The sequence below is a fragment of the Solea solea genome, chromosome 17, assembly GCF_958295425.1.
Source record: "Solea solea chromosome 17, fSolSol10.1, whole genome shotgun sequence".
NCBI lineage: Eukaryota > Metazoa > Chordata > Actinopteri > Pleuronectiformes > Soleidae > Solea > Solea solea.
Window position 1 is genome coordinate 5,177,667 of NC_081150.1, and position 16,659 is coordinate 5,194,325.

The window sequence follows — 16,659 nt, forward strand, 5'->3', positions numbered from 1 at the left end:
CTGTGGCCACGTCTCTCTGCACAGCCTGTGACGAGTGAAGCGTTTATGTGATATTTAGGGTGTTATTGGATCTATGCTTTTTCTAATATCCAAATGATTTTCACTACTGATTTTGACCAATATAAACAGTGCTGTGCAAATGTCCTAGGCCACCATTACATTAAGACGGCCATGTCTTTGTGACTAAATGTAAAGTATAATTATGTCTTAATCATATTTGACAAGTCTCAATAGGATAACCTGTATGAATAGGTTAAAAATCCAGAAAATCCAGGAAAAGTTAATGCAGTTTTAAAATAACATTTTTTTTGGGGGGGGGGGGATAATAAAACCGTTTCTACTCATTTACATATCTAGTGTTAAGTGTTTAGAGTTGAACCCCAATTAATGAAAAGGTTATTTTAGGTTTATTGAAATCACGTTTCTTCCCTATTCTGATGCTTGAATAGGGAAGCTGAGTTACTTGATGTGTAATTTGGTGTAACAGGTGTACCTAACAAAGTGGCTGGTGAGTGTCTATTTACACGACCAGTCAAAGTTTGTGCACAGCAATTTAAAGTGATAAGTGTAAAGTCCTTTATTTATTTAGCGGTATCATCCTCATAATGAGGGTGCAGTAATATGGTTTTTACCAAAAGTTGGGAAAAGTTGTATCAATATTTTGCATTAACATTGAATATTTAAATGACCTCCACAGCAGCAGGAAAAGGACATGAAATCATTATGTTTTTTTGTGTGACTGAGTGTCTGTGGAGACACAGAATGATGCATGTTTACATCATGACTGATGAAGGGAAAGCGAGAAAGTCGGACAGCTCCCTGCAAACTTTGGGTTAAGGAATTATCCCGGTTCTCTGAAACGTGAGTGAGGCAAAAGAGAACTTTAGGTTAAGGAATAAGGAATAAAAGAAAAAATGTGCAGGCTCACCTGAGGTGAGGGGTAATCACACTGGAGGTGTGATTAAGGTGATTCTCTGATTAAATAAAAAAAGAAAAGGGGCAAATGTGGCGCTAAAAACGTTAAAGTGAAGTGTCGTTACACGTGCGTCTTGCCGTATATGTGATTATGATGCTTTTTAAAACTTTTTTTTTCACTCTTAGTCATGAGGTTTTGAACTTTCCCACATGCTTACAAGTATGTTTTTAGATGTGTGAAAACAGTTGGCCCAGGAACCCTGAGGAGGTGGCAAAAGAAATGACTTTAATATCATTAACATGGTTAGAAAACAGAAAATAACTTGTTTTTCTTGTCTCTTTTTGGTACAAACTCGCTCTTCGGATGTTTTCTTTTTTTTTTAGGGTTCCCCCGGGTTGTTGAAATACTTGAAAGTTTGTGAAGTTGATTAAAAAAATGTCAAGGCCCTTGGAAGTTTTTGAAAATGGCCCTAAATAGGCATGGGCCATTGAAAGTGCTTGAATTTTGTGCAAGAAAAAAAGTTTTAGGTTGTTACAACGGCCACCTACTGTTTTACGGGCCCTTGATGTACGTGGACTCAGAACAAATGTGGAGTCATAATTACCAGCGGTGTTGTGGACACTGTCCACTGTCTCTCTCCGCCATTGATGTGAGATTCCATGCAGAACAATGAGCGAGTAACGTTAAGCAAAGTGATACCTGGGAAATGCAAATTCCAAGATCTCTGTCTCACTAAAGAAAACTACAAAGACTGACTTTCCCAAGATCTCCAAGGTCAAACACTTGCCAGATGCAGAGCATGCAGATGCAGAGCATGCTGCAAATCAATACAAGTTGCCCTTTCATCTTAAGCTGGGTCAGCACATTCAGTCCTTGAATTTGAGGGAATTGGTCCTGGAAAGCCCTTGAAAAGTCCTTGAATTTGATGTCAACCAAGGTGTAGGGTTTTTTTTACAAACCATTTTAGTGCAGAAATGTTATTTATATTTATTTAGAATTAGTAGGAAAATACATTTGTTTACATTATTTGTGTGAACTGACCCTTTAACTTGGAGGTCGAACGATCAGGGGTTTACTACATACAGCTGTTTTTGACCAATTTTCTTTTTTACCCCCATCTAGTGAAGTATAATTGTTTAATAATACAAAAAGTTGCACAATTTCACACTAATGCTCTCTCTCTTTCTCGCTTTCTCTTATTATTTATTAAATACATGAAACAGCTCTTTAAAAACTATAAAAACTAAAAAGAAATTCATTTTGGATCCAATATATATAAATATGTGTATGTATGTATATAGATATATACATATATATATATATATATATATGTATATATAAAATATTGTCAAATATCGGCCCGATAATTGGTCAGCCAAAATATTAGGCACACTAGCGTTTCCTTTTCTCATTCACTTCAACACAAAAAGCTCCTCAGATTTTCGACTGTGTCTCCAATTAACGCAGATCACTGGCACATGTGACGTCTCCATGGATTCCTTGCAGTATTTGGAGAAATCAGAAGCCTGCAGTCCTGACATCTCCCCACCTTCTAGCCTGTACCTGTAACATACCACAGATTACTACAAAGTGAGCCGAACACGAAAGCAGGACAGCTTTAATTTTATATTTACCTCCCTCTCTCTCTCCCTCTCTCTCTCTCTCTCTCTCTCTCTCTCTCTCTCTCTCTCTCTCCCTCTCTCTCTCCCTCTCTCTCTCTCTCTCTCTCTCTCTCTCTCTCTCTCTCTCTCTCTCTCTCCTTCTCTCTCCTTCTTCGCCGGTGCCGTAAACAAGCTCTGCGTTTCACCACATTCCGATGACAAGGCAGATGAAAGCGCGGAGAAGGCTGTGGGAGACAGAGGCGGGGAGTGTGTGTATGTGTATGTGTGTGTGTGTTTTCTTTTTTCACGGCGGCCCATCTGAGATCCCTCCCCTCTCTGTAATCCATATACGCTGGTTTCACTCAGTTTGGGAGCCGACAGCTTCATTAGGTGAGCGGGAGGCAGCTTTGATCTAAAAATACACACCATCAGCACCTCTGGAGTGGGGGGAAAAAAAAGTTAAAGAGTTTCCCTGTGTCTTAATCCAAAAAAAAAGATGATTTTTTTTTTTCACTGTGGGGAAAAGCAGAGGATTGGAAGATACTGAGTGAAGTGATGCAGATTGAGGGATGCATTAATTCTCATTTTTTTATTCCTTAGGATGTTTGTATACTGTGTAGATGATTTTGATGGTGGTGGTGGGGGGGGGGGCTGTTTTTGTTTGAAGGGTGAATGAGGCAGAAACTCATCAGTGTTAGAACATGAAGTTGCCCGGAATGTCGTTTTTCTCGAGCTCTTTATCTCAGTGGGAATGCAGCATGACTCTGTGTGTGTGTGTGTGTGTGTGTGTGTACAGGTTGGTAAATAAGAATCCAGCACACACTCTGTACTTTGAGCCCATGTTTGAGCTTTTGGACTTGTTGGCTCAGGCCAGTGTGCTGTTGTGTGCTGTGTTTGTGATGTGCTTTGAGGGACCAGATAGCACATCCAATAACATCTCTCTCATCTGTCTCGCTCTGCCCTCTCCAACCCTCACTTTCCTCCCTCCTCCTCCTCCTCCTCCTTCCTGTCTTCCTTTCTTCCCTTCCTCTCCTCCCTCTCCTCCAGAGCATAGGCAAAGGCTCCCTGTGGTCCATAGATCCGGAGTATAGGCACAATCTGATCCAGGCCTTGAAGAAGACGCCGTATCATCCCTACTCGCCCGGCCTGGCCACGCCCTCCACCTCTCCACCCACCCTGCCTCAGACATTTCACCACAGGTAAGAGCGATCAGCTGTTTGTCTGATTTAACTTTGTTTCATCGATGGAGAGACTCATTTACTGTAAGCAAGGTTTTCATAAATGTTTCCTGGCTCCTCCCCGGTCTCCTATTCTTGGCACGATACACACATACACATCCAGTATACTTACTTTTATTAGTTTAGCCGTCGATGCCTTATAGTGGTTTTTTAGAGGAAATGCGTCTCAGTGGGTCGGCTGAACCCCGGTGTCTCCTCGCTATCGTCTCTGTTGCAGCTGACAATGCAACATGTCCCAGTGAAGGCTGTAATATTCTCCTGTCAATCTCTGACTGTCACTTCACCTTGACCACAACCTCCTCCTCCTCCACTCTGTTACTCTGACAACTTTACTTTAGATGTCTTTTTGCATTTAACTCAGTGTGACAATTTCAACCTCATTTCTTTCTTTCACACTCACTCACGGCTGCAGCAGCGGCACCGTCAGTTTGTTTGATGGAGGCTAAGTTTCTTTTAAATCTACTACTGGCACGATTATGTTTGACCTCTGAGCAGGACTTTATGTTTTTTTGCTAAAATGATGTGGCAATTTAGGGGCAGTGATTATGCTTAAAATGATCAGTTCTCTCAAACAATCATCCCGGTGTTGAACAGGTGGCACGGTGAAGTGAACGATTCTCTGAAAGGAAAAAATGGCTGAGTGTGTGTATATTAGGAATAAGGATTTAGGAGCCTGAGGGCCACTTAAACGTCTGTTTTTCATATTTCTAGATTCATTTTGCATAAATAATGTGGCGACACCTAACGAGAGAAGCCGAAAAGAAGAAGAATGATATCGTTCAGTATCAATATAAACACAAACATATCATCACATATGTTATTGCTGTACCATGGTGAGATATTGTGATATAGATTTAAGCTCATCCTCACGTTTTTACACCCAGAGTAAAAATAACTTTGCTCCAGTTTACGCAGAGCAAACAGAGGCAGAGTGAAAACATCAACAACAACAAAAGTCATCAGAAAAAAGTCACACGCTGCAGCTTTTAATCATCAGCGCGTCAATCGATGATAAAAGTATTTGTTCGCCGCGTCTCCGAGGCGCATGACACATGTGCTCTCCTCCACCTCCGCCTCTCCTCCCACCTGCCCCGGGCATTATAAAGCTGACCCGCCCCATCCTTTCTTCAAACCCTCTTCTTTTTTTTTCTCTCCCTCTTTGCAACAACACTCCTGTCTCTCCTCCGATCTCCCTCCCCCCTCAGGCACATCACATGTAAAGCACTGGTTGCCTCTATTTTTTTTCCCCTCTTTCTCTCCCTCCTCACCTCCCCCCCCCCCCACACACACCGACTCATCTTGTCCACCCCCCTTGTTTTGCCTCTCCTGCAGCTCCTAACACTCCTCCGTTCCGTTCCGCTCCTCTCACTCTCTTGTCTCCTCTTTTAATATCTCACCCACCCTCCCGCTCGTCCTCAGGCGTACATTACAACTCGCGGTGAAGCCCACTACTCCGTCTTCTTTATTTACCCCCGCTGTGATTTATCCCCACTCTCTCTCCCCCCACTCTTTTCACTCGCCCCCTCCACCACTTTATCATTCAATTACATCCTCTTTTGTCTACGTTCACCCCGTTCTCCAGCCCCTTCGCGTGCTCACACACACAGGCATGTGCGCACACTGACCTCTCCTCCACCCACGTGCCTCTTCCTTTTCTAACTTCTTGGTTTCCGACTCTTTTGCACATCCCTGTGGATATGTTAGTGAGAGGTACCATTAGTCGTCTTTTTTCTTTTTCTTCTGCTCTCTCTCTCTCTCATCCTTTCTGTGTCTGTGAATTTTCCCCAAGACCACCGCCTCCCCTCCACCCCGCTCCCCAGTTGATCCGGGCAGGCTGGCTTGCAGAGCCAGCGGACTGTGTAAGACAGAATAATTGGTTCACCATAAAATGTAAAAGTGTCATTTTGAACAATGAGGTATGGGGAAGTGGAACAAATTGGGGGGATGTGGAGGGAGGGGAGGCGCGGGGGGGTGTAGCGAGGGGAGGAGTGGTGCAGACGGCAGGTTGTGCATTTGCATTGTGGCTCGCTGTGGGGGGAACGTGAGAGAGTGTGAGGAGAGTTGAGTTTGGAGAGTGGAGCTGACGTCCACCTGGAGTGGAGATGAGCTCGATATGATTCTTAAAGTCTAAATGTGACTTAAACGCCTCCACATGCTCTGCGGCACGTTACAGTGTATCTCTGTAATGAGACCGTTCACGCTGCCCGTGTGTGCCGCCGCCGCCGCCGCCGCGAGTCTCTTTTTTTTGAAAACTGACCACTCGTTCTTCCCAGTTACAGCGTCTATATCCGTCTGGTATGTCACAAACACAGCACCGTCCTGTTACTCTTTCAAAGTAAGAGCACTCCAGCCTCTCAGTTCACCGACTCCACTAATTCTTTTCAGCAAAGCTTTATTGTGAAACACTGTGTGTGCAGCACCGTCACTGAAGAGTCCCGGGGTTTAGTTGAGCAGAGAAGACGAGTGTGACATTCAGAGGCAAACTCTGTGGGAAAACCTGGCAGCAGCTGCACAGCAGCTCTGCGGCAGGTGAGCGGGAGACGCTCACCTGGTGTGAATGACAAACGTGTGTGAGACGCAGCAGATCAGCACGGATGCCTTCATGCACTGCGCACACAGCCACTGTGAATCAGAGAAAAATGTCCTCTACCACCGTCATGAGTTAGGGCTGCAGATGTCTGCTGTTTTTTTTTTTTAAATGGGTGCTTATAACTAGGTGGTAATTAACTTACAATCCTTTCTTTGTCTGGTAATTATGGATTTATTATTTGATCCATCCGTAAAAAAGTTCCTTGAGAGTCCAGTACTTCTTCTTTACAGTGTTTTAAAAACAGATAAATGATATGATACGTTGACTTTCTTGTTCCCTAACATTTGCAGCGTTAGTCGCCGTTCATTTCCTCACAATATGAGAATGAACAGAGACTGGCAGAGACTGAAAAACCATGATCCTTAATCATGATCTTCAGTTGCACACAGGCGGTGGTGGCAGTCGTATGGTTCTGCAGGGATCAAGTGTGTTTAAGCTCATTTCAGCGTCAAACACAGAGTGAACTTGAGTTCAAAGAGGGCAAAATCACAACACTAGCATTCCGTGACTTCATTTCTTGCGTCCTTTTGTCCAGCTGAAAGCAGCAGACACTTGACTCTCGGGACTCGCGGGCGTCCTTGAATCCTCGAAAAAGAAGAGCTGTCAAAATGTCACCGCTTTCAGCCGCAACTTTTGCAAAAACGTATAAAAGGAAATCTAAATGATTACATCGCACTTGAATGAATAGAAACCAGAGGCTGCATAGAACGTAGAAAATGAGCCATACGGACTGGCCTCGATGCAACATACAGGCACGGCGTTTACAGTATATTCACAGTTTTGTTGTTAATGGGCTACATTAAAACCACTTGTATGGTCCTTTGAACCTTTTTTTTTTTTTTTTTTTTTAAGCAACACTGAGCTACTGGCCCATTACACAGCGATGATGAATCCTCCTCCTCCCAGAGATTCCAAAGAAATCTTTTTCTCTCTCTCTAAGCAAAACATGTTAAAGTGCATCCACGAGATATCCGTGATTTTTAATTAGATCCAACAGGGCAGCAATAAAATACATTTGTGTTGGAGCGGGCTGATGTTGATGTGATGTTATCCTGCAGTGTAGGGGGATGGATCTTTTTGAACTTTGAAGGCACTTATGGAGAATTTAAGAGGTTTCTGGGAAATTATAATTCCCCACTTAGTGCTCCGTGTTATAATTTAGCAGGCTGAGGTCGTTGGGGTCAGAAGGTCAGAATTTAAGGTGGTTATAATAATAAAAATAATAATATAATACATCTATTGTCTACCACTTTGTCCTCTACATGAGGGTCACGGGGGCCGCTGGTGCCAATCTCTATTCACTATTCACTCTCACATTCACACCTAAGGTCAGTTTACCGTGTCCAATTAACCTCTGCATGTTTTTAGACTGTGGGAGGGAATTGTTTTCACACACGGTGAAAACATGCAAAAATTCATGGATTAGGGCCACCACTCCACTGTGTAGCCCTAATAATATTAATAATGATAAGAAATTTAATTTAAGGTGCCTTTTAAGGTTAAAAACAGAAAACCATTAATACAATGGCATTAATAAAAACACATTTACAGTACAGCTGAAACAATTACTGGATTAATCTGTTACTAAATGAATCGTCAACTATTTCGATAGTTGACATCAGTTTTTTTCATTACTTAAAACAAGATTTCTGATTGTTTTAACTTCTTAAATGTGAATATTTTCTTCTTTTCTTTGCTTCGTATAACGAAGAATTCATTATAAGTGAATCATTTTAAACAAGACGTTCGAGAACATCGTCACTTCCATGTTTGACAAACACTGATCGAACGATTATGAAAATAATTGCTAGTTGCAGCTCTAGTTTCCAGTGTGTAAAAATAATTACAAACAGAGGATTTGAGAGCGGTAGGATAACAAATCAAGTTTTGAGATAACCAAACATGTCCACTTAAGATTTTTTTAAAAACAACATGGTGAGTGATCCACATATCACAAGTCTCTGTCCTCATCTCATTAATTTTTCTCATCTTCACTCAGGTGTTATTGTGTTTATTGTCCGACTCATTCCACCAAAGGCACCTGTACGCAGACTACTTACTTCCCTCCACAGAGTGGTAGTGAAGTATTGTTTTTGGTGGCTCTGTGTGTCTGTCTGTCTGTTTGTTTGTCTGTTTGTGCTTCCACACTTGCACTTGCTAATATGACCAACAGAGGCCACCAGAGGCTTGTTGCGTGAATGGGGTGAAGTCTGCCATCTCTGATTGCCTTGTTGTTGTTGAAAAGCCAGTAAAAGTGACAACCTGTCACTTGCTTGATTACAGAAGATAAGAAACTTGTGATTGAGACCTTAATGTCATCATGGAAAAGTTTACTGAGAAGTTTTACCAGAGCCTTCCATTCAAACGGACTTCTTACGCAACCAGCAGAGTCGCCCCCTGTGATTGGTCCAAGCCTCCTGCGATGGCACCGATTGAGCAAAGGCTGTAAACAACAGAGCTCAGAGATCATTTGTTTTACAATATTGTGAGCACTTACTGTGGAGTTTTTAATGATGTAATATGTTTTATATGCTGATTCCTTCAGCTGGAAAAGCAGTCTGTTCAGAGAGCGTGTTTGTGTGTTTACAGCAGCAGCAGTTTGATTTTTTTTTGTTATTTTTTTTACTTCTGAAGCTTTTTGTGGGCACTTTATTTGTTTTTTCAGTCATATACTTAGAAACACACAGAGAGAGAGTTTTGTGAAGGTGAGAAGGCTTAATTAGCACCATGTGAACTCATTTCACAATGTTTTGAATGAATCAGACATTTAAAAGTTACACACTGCAGTTATACGTCTCATAGAAAACACTCAAATTACTCAAATTCTGGTTGTTTTTGTTTGTTTGTTTTTCCTATTTTTCATACTTGTCATGGAGATTAATCTGTTTACATGCACATATTTTGTGGGGGGTTAATGAAAATATGCCAATGAAGACATTATTATTATTAGTATTATTATTATTATTAGTATCATCATCATTATTATTATCATTATTGTTATTAGTATTATTATCATCATTATTATTGTTATTATTATTATCATCATTATCATTATTATTATTGTTATTATTGTTATTATTATTATTGTTAATAAAAGCTCAGAAGCTTTAAAATAATCATTTTTAATTAAACCACCCCCATTATACTGTTGTGAACTACAGTGCTATATTAAACACTTTAAACGTATCACAATCTGATTATTTTTGATAGCACAGAAAGTATATTAGTGAGCTTTAAGGTTTAGATGAGTGGAATCAGTCATTTAATCAGAACACAGTGAGCACAAATGTAAATTCTCTCTCAGTAGAATAATTAGAAAGAATAAATCCCTTCATGTATATCTTGGACCTCAGTCCACATCACGCCATATCCGTCTGAAGAGCACTCTCTGTTAAGAATATTACAGCGTGATGTATGTAACGACTGGGTGCGCGGCGTGTGTCTATTACGCCGAGGTCAAGGGCTGTCTCAAGCAGTTCCACACGTGTCGGGAGTGGGAGACGATACGCCGAGAACGAGGAGATGGAAGAGTGGGAGAGGAAAGTGGCAGCGTGAGGAGATGGAGAGACGAGGCAGTGGAGGAAGGAAGGAAGGAAGGAGGTGTGGAGGCAGAGCAATGACGCTTCTTTGTCCTCTACTCTTTGTCGCTTACACCTCTTGGTTTTTCATGGACCATAATAACTCACGCAGCACACACACCCTCCCCCCGTAGTTCATGCACGTGTGTGTACTTGTATTTGCTGCCTCTTTTCTGGCATAAACACTGACCTTGTCGGGACCAGAAGTCCACAACCTCATTTCTGAGGAGCTGGTTAAGTTTAGGGCTATGATTTGAGTTGTTGTTTGGTTAAGGTTAGGGTTAGGGTTAGGTGTTAACTGGTTATGGTTAAGGTTAGGGATAATGCTTTGTTTACGCTGTCCAAATGAATGGGTGTCAGTGCGAGCCTGTGCACACGCATGTGTACGCCAGTGCAATTCCAATCAAAAACTGTGTGTTGGTGTTTGTGAGAGAGAGAGAGAGTGGCAGAGAGGTCTTGTAGGAGGTCAGCTCCATGGTGCATTCCTTCACACCCCATCAGCATCTGGATGGGAGAAGGAGGGGAGGGAAGAATGAAGAATGGATGGAAGGAAGAGGGAAGGGTGTCTCACTGGAGATGGGGAGATGCTCTCTCTCTCTTTCTCACTCTCTCACTCCATTTCACTCTTTCTTTCCATCCTCTCCACCCTCCCTCCCTCCCTCTCTCTATCCTTGGAGAAAAAAGATGAGGGGAGATGTTAAGGGGAGGGATGGGGGGGATGTCTGCCACGGGTTTAGCCCCTCGCCCACTACATTAAATGTACAGCGTTGCCCTGGCAACGGGAACGCCGCCATGGCAACACAAGTAGCACAGGGCAGGTGCTGTCGCGCTGTGAAGCCATTTGTTGAAAGAGAGAGAGAGAGAGTATGTGTAGAGAGACAGAAGTAAAGAGTAAGAAAAAGGAGAGGGAGCAGTATGGGGGGGGGGCGGGGTGGTAGGGAAAACAGACAGGCTGTTAGCGCAGGAAAAATATGTTATCGCCGTGGCAACGCAATGTGGCAACTCTCCATGGCAACAGCAGGTGGCTCTGGGCTGAAATGTGCGTTCTGCTCTCGTTTTTTTTTTTTTTCCCGTGGTGCCATGCGTGTGTGTGTGTGCGAGCACGCATGTGTCCATCTTTTCCCTGCATCTGGCGAGGTGAGAGCGCACAAGTGCACACGTCCAAATCCTCCCCTCATTCAGCCGCTCAGCAGAACATAAAACAGGACTCGCATCACAAAGGAAAGTCTCCTGATGAGTGAAAACCGCTGGAAAACAAGCGGGCTTTCTCTTTCAGAGTTCACAGCATCACCAGGTGTTTCCTCTCCTGTCTGAACGCCCGAGTGTTTACATATGACCAAACTGTACGTCGTCAGCCCCACGCTCAGCGACTGTGTGTGTGAGAACAGCCTCGTCTAAAGCACACAGAGATTTTTAAAAAAGAGAAGAAAAAGGAGCAGTCAGACGTGTTGGCTAATGGGGAACTAAAGACCACTCAACCTGAGGAATCTCTCACATCCTCTCCCTCGCTCTTTCCCTCCATCCTCATCCCCCCGTCTTTCTCCCTTTGTCTTAAAATTATAGACGGGAACTGTGTCTCTTCTCCTCTTGTGTGTGAGTGAAAATGTCTCTGTCTGTGTGAGAAATGCCATCATTACCTCCCTCATTAGTGGTGCAATGATCACGTAAACTGAGTCCTTGGCTTTGTGTATTCTTCTTCTTCTTCTTCCTCTTCTTCTTCTTCTTCTTCTGTGTGTGTGTGTGTGTTTGCAGCTTAAGTGGAAGCATGTCACACATGTACGCACATCTGTCTACAACCTGTGACACGAGCGCGTGTTCGATGCATGTGTGCTGATGATGATGATGATGATGATGATGATTTTTTTTTTTTTTATGAATGTGTATGAATGGAACAGTGGCGGACGGTGGGAGGTTGTCATGAGAAATTACCCCCATGGACTAGAGCGGCGAGGCTGTAATTCTCTGAGGTAATCACAGGGAATAATGGCAACAGTGGGACACCCGCGAATCTAATCACTATAATCAGAAGCACTGGCTTATGGGCTCAAATTCCTGCCTTGCTATCTGCCTCATGATGAAGCCTGCTGGTCTGTTTGGCTACTGCAACATGATCAAATGAGTGACCAGTTTTCTCTTGCTCTCCCTCTCACCCCCCCCTCCATCCTCTCTTCTTTAATTTCCAGCCCTCCATTGTGGTCGGGGAGTCCCCTCTTCAGAAAGAACGGAGGAGTTCTCCTACAAGGTACAGTTTCACCCCTGCAAGTCTTATAAGTGTGTGTGTGTGTGTGTGAGAGAGAGAGAGAGAGAGAGATCCCCCTGTTTTTCCTTTCTTTCTTTCTTTCTTTCGCTTCTCTACTGTCTCAAACTCTTTCTCACCGTTCCCCCACCACCACCTCCTTCCACTCGCTATGGATGTGCCAACTCCAATCATCTCAATTCCAAATCCCTCTGCTTCTTTTTTTTTTCTTTTATAAAGAAGTGCACCTAAAGAATACTGAGTGCTGAGTTCTGACACTTGGATTGGCTCCAGAGGAGGGATGCTTTTCTATGGAGGCGTGTTTAAAAGTTTTTTTTATATATATAAAGGGAGGGTGATGCAGATGCAGCAAGTGAGCAAGGGGAAAAAATCTAAGCTTTGGGAGCAAAATAGAAGCTGCGACTGACTTATTTTCATCGTTGATTACTCCGTTGATCACTTTCTCGGTTAATTGAGTATTTGTTTGGTCCAGAAAATGTCACATGATGATGTTCTCAAATGTCTTATTTTTGTCCTGAAAGCCAAAATGATTCAGTTCTCATGATTGACCTTCTTTTATGGAGCAAAGAAACCAGAAAACGTTCACATACAAAAAGCTGAAAACTCAGAGAACTTGTTTTAATCATTGATTATTTAGAAAAAACACACACACACTAATGAACTGATTATTATCAGAATAGTTGATTAGAGGATGACCAATTCATCGATTTTTCAGTTTCTTAATGATCAGAACTGGCCAATCATTATTTATTAATTGGCAAATTATTACAAAAAAAAACACATTTTTGTTCTCAGAAACTTACTAAATGTTGCTAAGTCACAAAAACTCACATTTCTTTTTTAAAATTATTTTTTTTATGACCTTCATGTCTTAAATATTTATTTTACGCATCATTTTTGTTGAAAACCCTGTACCTTATTGCACTGCAGTGTAGATATAAGATAAGCTATGTTGTTCAATAAGTGGTTAAAGAAGTTTCTTTTGTATTATTTGTAATTATTAAACATGATTGACAGTTAAAATGGAGTGGAAAAGAAGAAAATTCAGCAACAACTCTTTGCCTTCGGTTGCCCTGATTTCTATAAATCAGCATTGGCCATGAGAAAACCCCATAACAGTCGACCTCTAGTCTACGGTTAATTCATTTTGTAATTGATTAATCATCGCAGCCCCTTGAGCAAAATCCCCCTGCCTCCTTCAATCAACAAATCATACAGACACACTCTGTCGCTCTTATACACCTTCACCATGTATTTCCCATTGTTCCTCTCTCCTCCTCTTCCTCTTCCTCTCCCTCCGTCCCCTCCACTGGTGGCTGGACGGCAGTTTAAATGGACATTCAATCCCAATCAGGGAGCACTCCGGGAGCTCGCTGGGCTGCCGAGTCCTAAATGGAGGGGGGAAATGGATACATTAGGCGTCTGCGGCGCGCCCTCCATTGCCGCTGATAATGGAGTAGTAATGGTCAAGGAGCCGGGGGTTGGAGAGAGTGTCTGAAAACCTGGACTCCCTCTAGACGCACACAGTCTGAGAGGCTGGATGGATAGATCGATGGATGAATAGATAGGTAGACAGTTGGAAAGCCCAGCTCGGAGTGCATATGTGACAGCGCGAGACAGGCAAAGAAAAACTTTTTAAATGTATAATGCGCTTCAGAAGAGGAGAGGACGGCCGGGCATGATATTCAGAGGCAGAAGGGAGAAAGGAAGTTGCGGTAGATTGCCAGAGGCAAAGACAAGGAAAAAGATGGTGGGGTGTACTGCCAGAGAGAGAGACAGAGGCTGTTGGGGGCTGTTAGTGCCCTCTCTTATTACTTCCATCTCCCATTCCCAGAGCTTCCAGAGCTGCTGCGCTCTGAGTTGATGTAGGCTGAAATCTGCCTCTCCCTGTGGCCCAGCACCAGCTCAGAATGAACACAAGGACCATGGCTGGGAGCCATGTCCTTAACCCAACCCGTCACGCCACCTCTACAAGTTCATCATTCAGTGGCTGTAAATTATAGAGGATCACTTCAGCCAAAGTGTTCTTGTTTTATTTAACTTCTTATGTTACCTGCTCTCATTTAAAAAAAAAAAAGAAGCCATTAAGTTGGACTCATTTGGAGACTTTATTAACCTGTCAGCAGTGGGTATGCAAGCCAGTGGAGAAATTGACCCACTCTTAAATGTTTAATTGCACTATATTTGTTGTCCGGGCTGTTTTTCACCCATAGACAGCTAGAAAGCAGCGATTTGTACTTGGGAGTATTTAATTTTTTTGTGCCATGCTCTCCATAATCCAACAACCCGTCATCTGGTCATGTCCCCGCTCAATTAAAACAAGCTTTTATTCAACCCCAATTTCAAAGAAAAACAGCCTTGATCCATTTCTGCCACAAAATTACAGGCCTTTTACAGCCAAACACTCAGCAAATAAATATCCTGATAGGAGCTTTTCAGTTTCTGCTGGCAGCTCCTGCTAAAACGCTGTGTTGTGGTCTTTGAACTCATTCTCTTCACCTTGTGCTGTATGTTATGGAGAAAGTATAAAAAAAAAAAAAAAGGCAAATTAAACCTAACTCGAGCCAACTTTATCCAACTTTTCAAAAATACAGCTTAAGAAAATGTGCTCTTTTTTTGTCTGTTTGCATCTACTGAAATAAATGTAAATCCAATCCAATCGCTGAGGATGTACCATACAGGGAAACTGGTGTTTGACAGACTCTCCTCACGAGCGTTCTGTGCGATCTGAAGCAAAGTTTTAAAGGCTTATTAAGTCCCATAAGTTAAATGTTACTTCTTCTTTGTGTTATTGTTATTGCACATGTCAGCAAACCACTCTGACTGAAGTGTCTCACACACACCGGCCACTTCAGCGCACCAGCCAGTCAGACAACATAAGCACATTAGTATCCTGCCCTCAGACTCAGGCACCGAGTGTTTTGACTGAGCGAGGGGCCACATGCAAAACAGTTGCATTCTCAAGGTCTGCTGGAAGTGACCTCTGAACCCGCCGCTCTCCGCACGCGCGCGCGAGTTCGTGGAGCATGTGCGTCTTTGTGTGCGCTCGGCGTCCGTCTGCTCCGCTCCTCTGCCGACCGTGCGGCGACTGCAGCCTGCGGGGCCATGTGGAACTCATTTAACAGGAGAAGCAGGGGAGGCACACGAGAGCAGAGAGAGGGGAGGAGGGAGGCTGAGGGCTCCGCTCGCCTCGGAAAAGAGGCAGACGGGCAGACGGGCAGACAGGCAGAGAGCCGGGCGGCAGGCGAGGACGTAGGAAGCAGACAGAAAAGGCAGAGCAGCTGACCAGACATAGGAAAAAAAAAAATAGGATATTTTCTCTTCAGGAAAGAAGCATAGATGCAGAAACCGACTTCCTGCTCTCTGCTACTAACCAGTCTCTCTTTTTTCCCCTCCTCATTGCTTTGAGCTTGTAAAATGTTGTGTTTTTTTTCTCAATGTAAATTTAGTGAGGACAGGCGTTGGGAGTGCTGCCTGCTCGCTTCCAGCTTAGTTTGTCACTTCATCTCCTCAGCATATGTCCCAGGCTTTTTTACCTGCAGAGACAGCATGCATGCTCGGCTGGAGATATGACTCACCACTATACACAGAGCGACAGCCGGCTTGATAGAGAGAGAAAGAAATCAACACGCGAGGACAGAATTAGAAAGACAAACAGAGGCGTTTTGCCGAGAATTTCAAACAAGCGACGCGAGGAGGTAAAGACAGAGGACACACATGTAGGGTACATACGTGTGTGTGTGTGTGTGTGTGTATCCAGGGTAAAAAGTGTGGGGTTGAAGTATGAGAGGCCATGTCAAACAAAGCTTGGTATTTCCTTTCCTCCTCTCTCTCTCTCTCTCTCTATCACTTTCTCTGCTGATGCATGATCTACCTCTCTGTGGCATGTGGAAGGGGAGTCGTTGCTATGGCAACCCAAAGCCTGACTGGAGCGAGAGGTGGGGAAGGAGGGGTGGGTGCATGTCAACCCGGGGAGACCTAATGCACTGCCCACACACACACACGCACGCACGCACGCACGCACGCACAAAACCACGCAACGAGTGATCAAGATTACAAAAGAGACTCTGTGCAGTGACTTACTTATAAGGTTATGGAGAGCAGAGCTGGAGATATCAGGGGCAGAGCCACGCTAACTGGAGTCAATAAGATTACTGTGGACACAGCCAGCCACGGGGAGAGGGAGGGAGGGAGAGAGGGAGAGAGAGACTACACCAACAATGACAAACGACAAGCAGGACCTATCATAATTCATCTTCATGTGTTACTGCATGAAGCAAATACACATTGTGGGATTGTTTTCTGCGGAGCCTCGTCATGACAACTTGTATGTTTTAATGAGCGTGAGGTTCCTTTGGGAGAATTAGATTTCTCCTCATAATATCAATCATAAATTTTCTGTATTGGCTCGGGGGGCGGTGGGGGCGGGGGCGGGGGGGGTCTTCAGCGACAGTATATTGATGCTGCGGCATTTTATTT

General features: G+C 43.5%; 1 protein-coding gene across 1 annotated transcript in view; it reads left to right on the forward strand.

Moving 5' to 3' along the window:
- ches1 (checkpoint suppressor 1) overlaps positions 1-16,659 on the forward strand; it is a 68,123-nt gene that overhangs the window by 42,516 nt on the left and 8,948 nt on the right. Inside the window, exons 3-4 of the mRNA XM_058613447.1 lie at positions 3,565-3,716; positions 12,107-12,165. Coding sequence (XP_058469430.1) covers positions 3,565-3,716; positions 12,107-12,165 — 211 coding nt within the window. The remainder of the gene's footprint in view (positions 1-3,564; positions 3,717-12,106; positions 12,166-16,659) is intronic.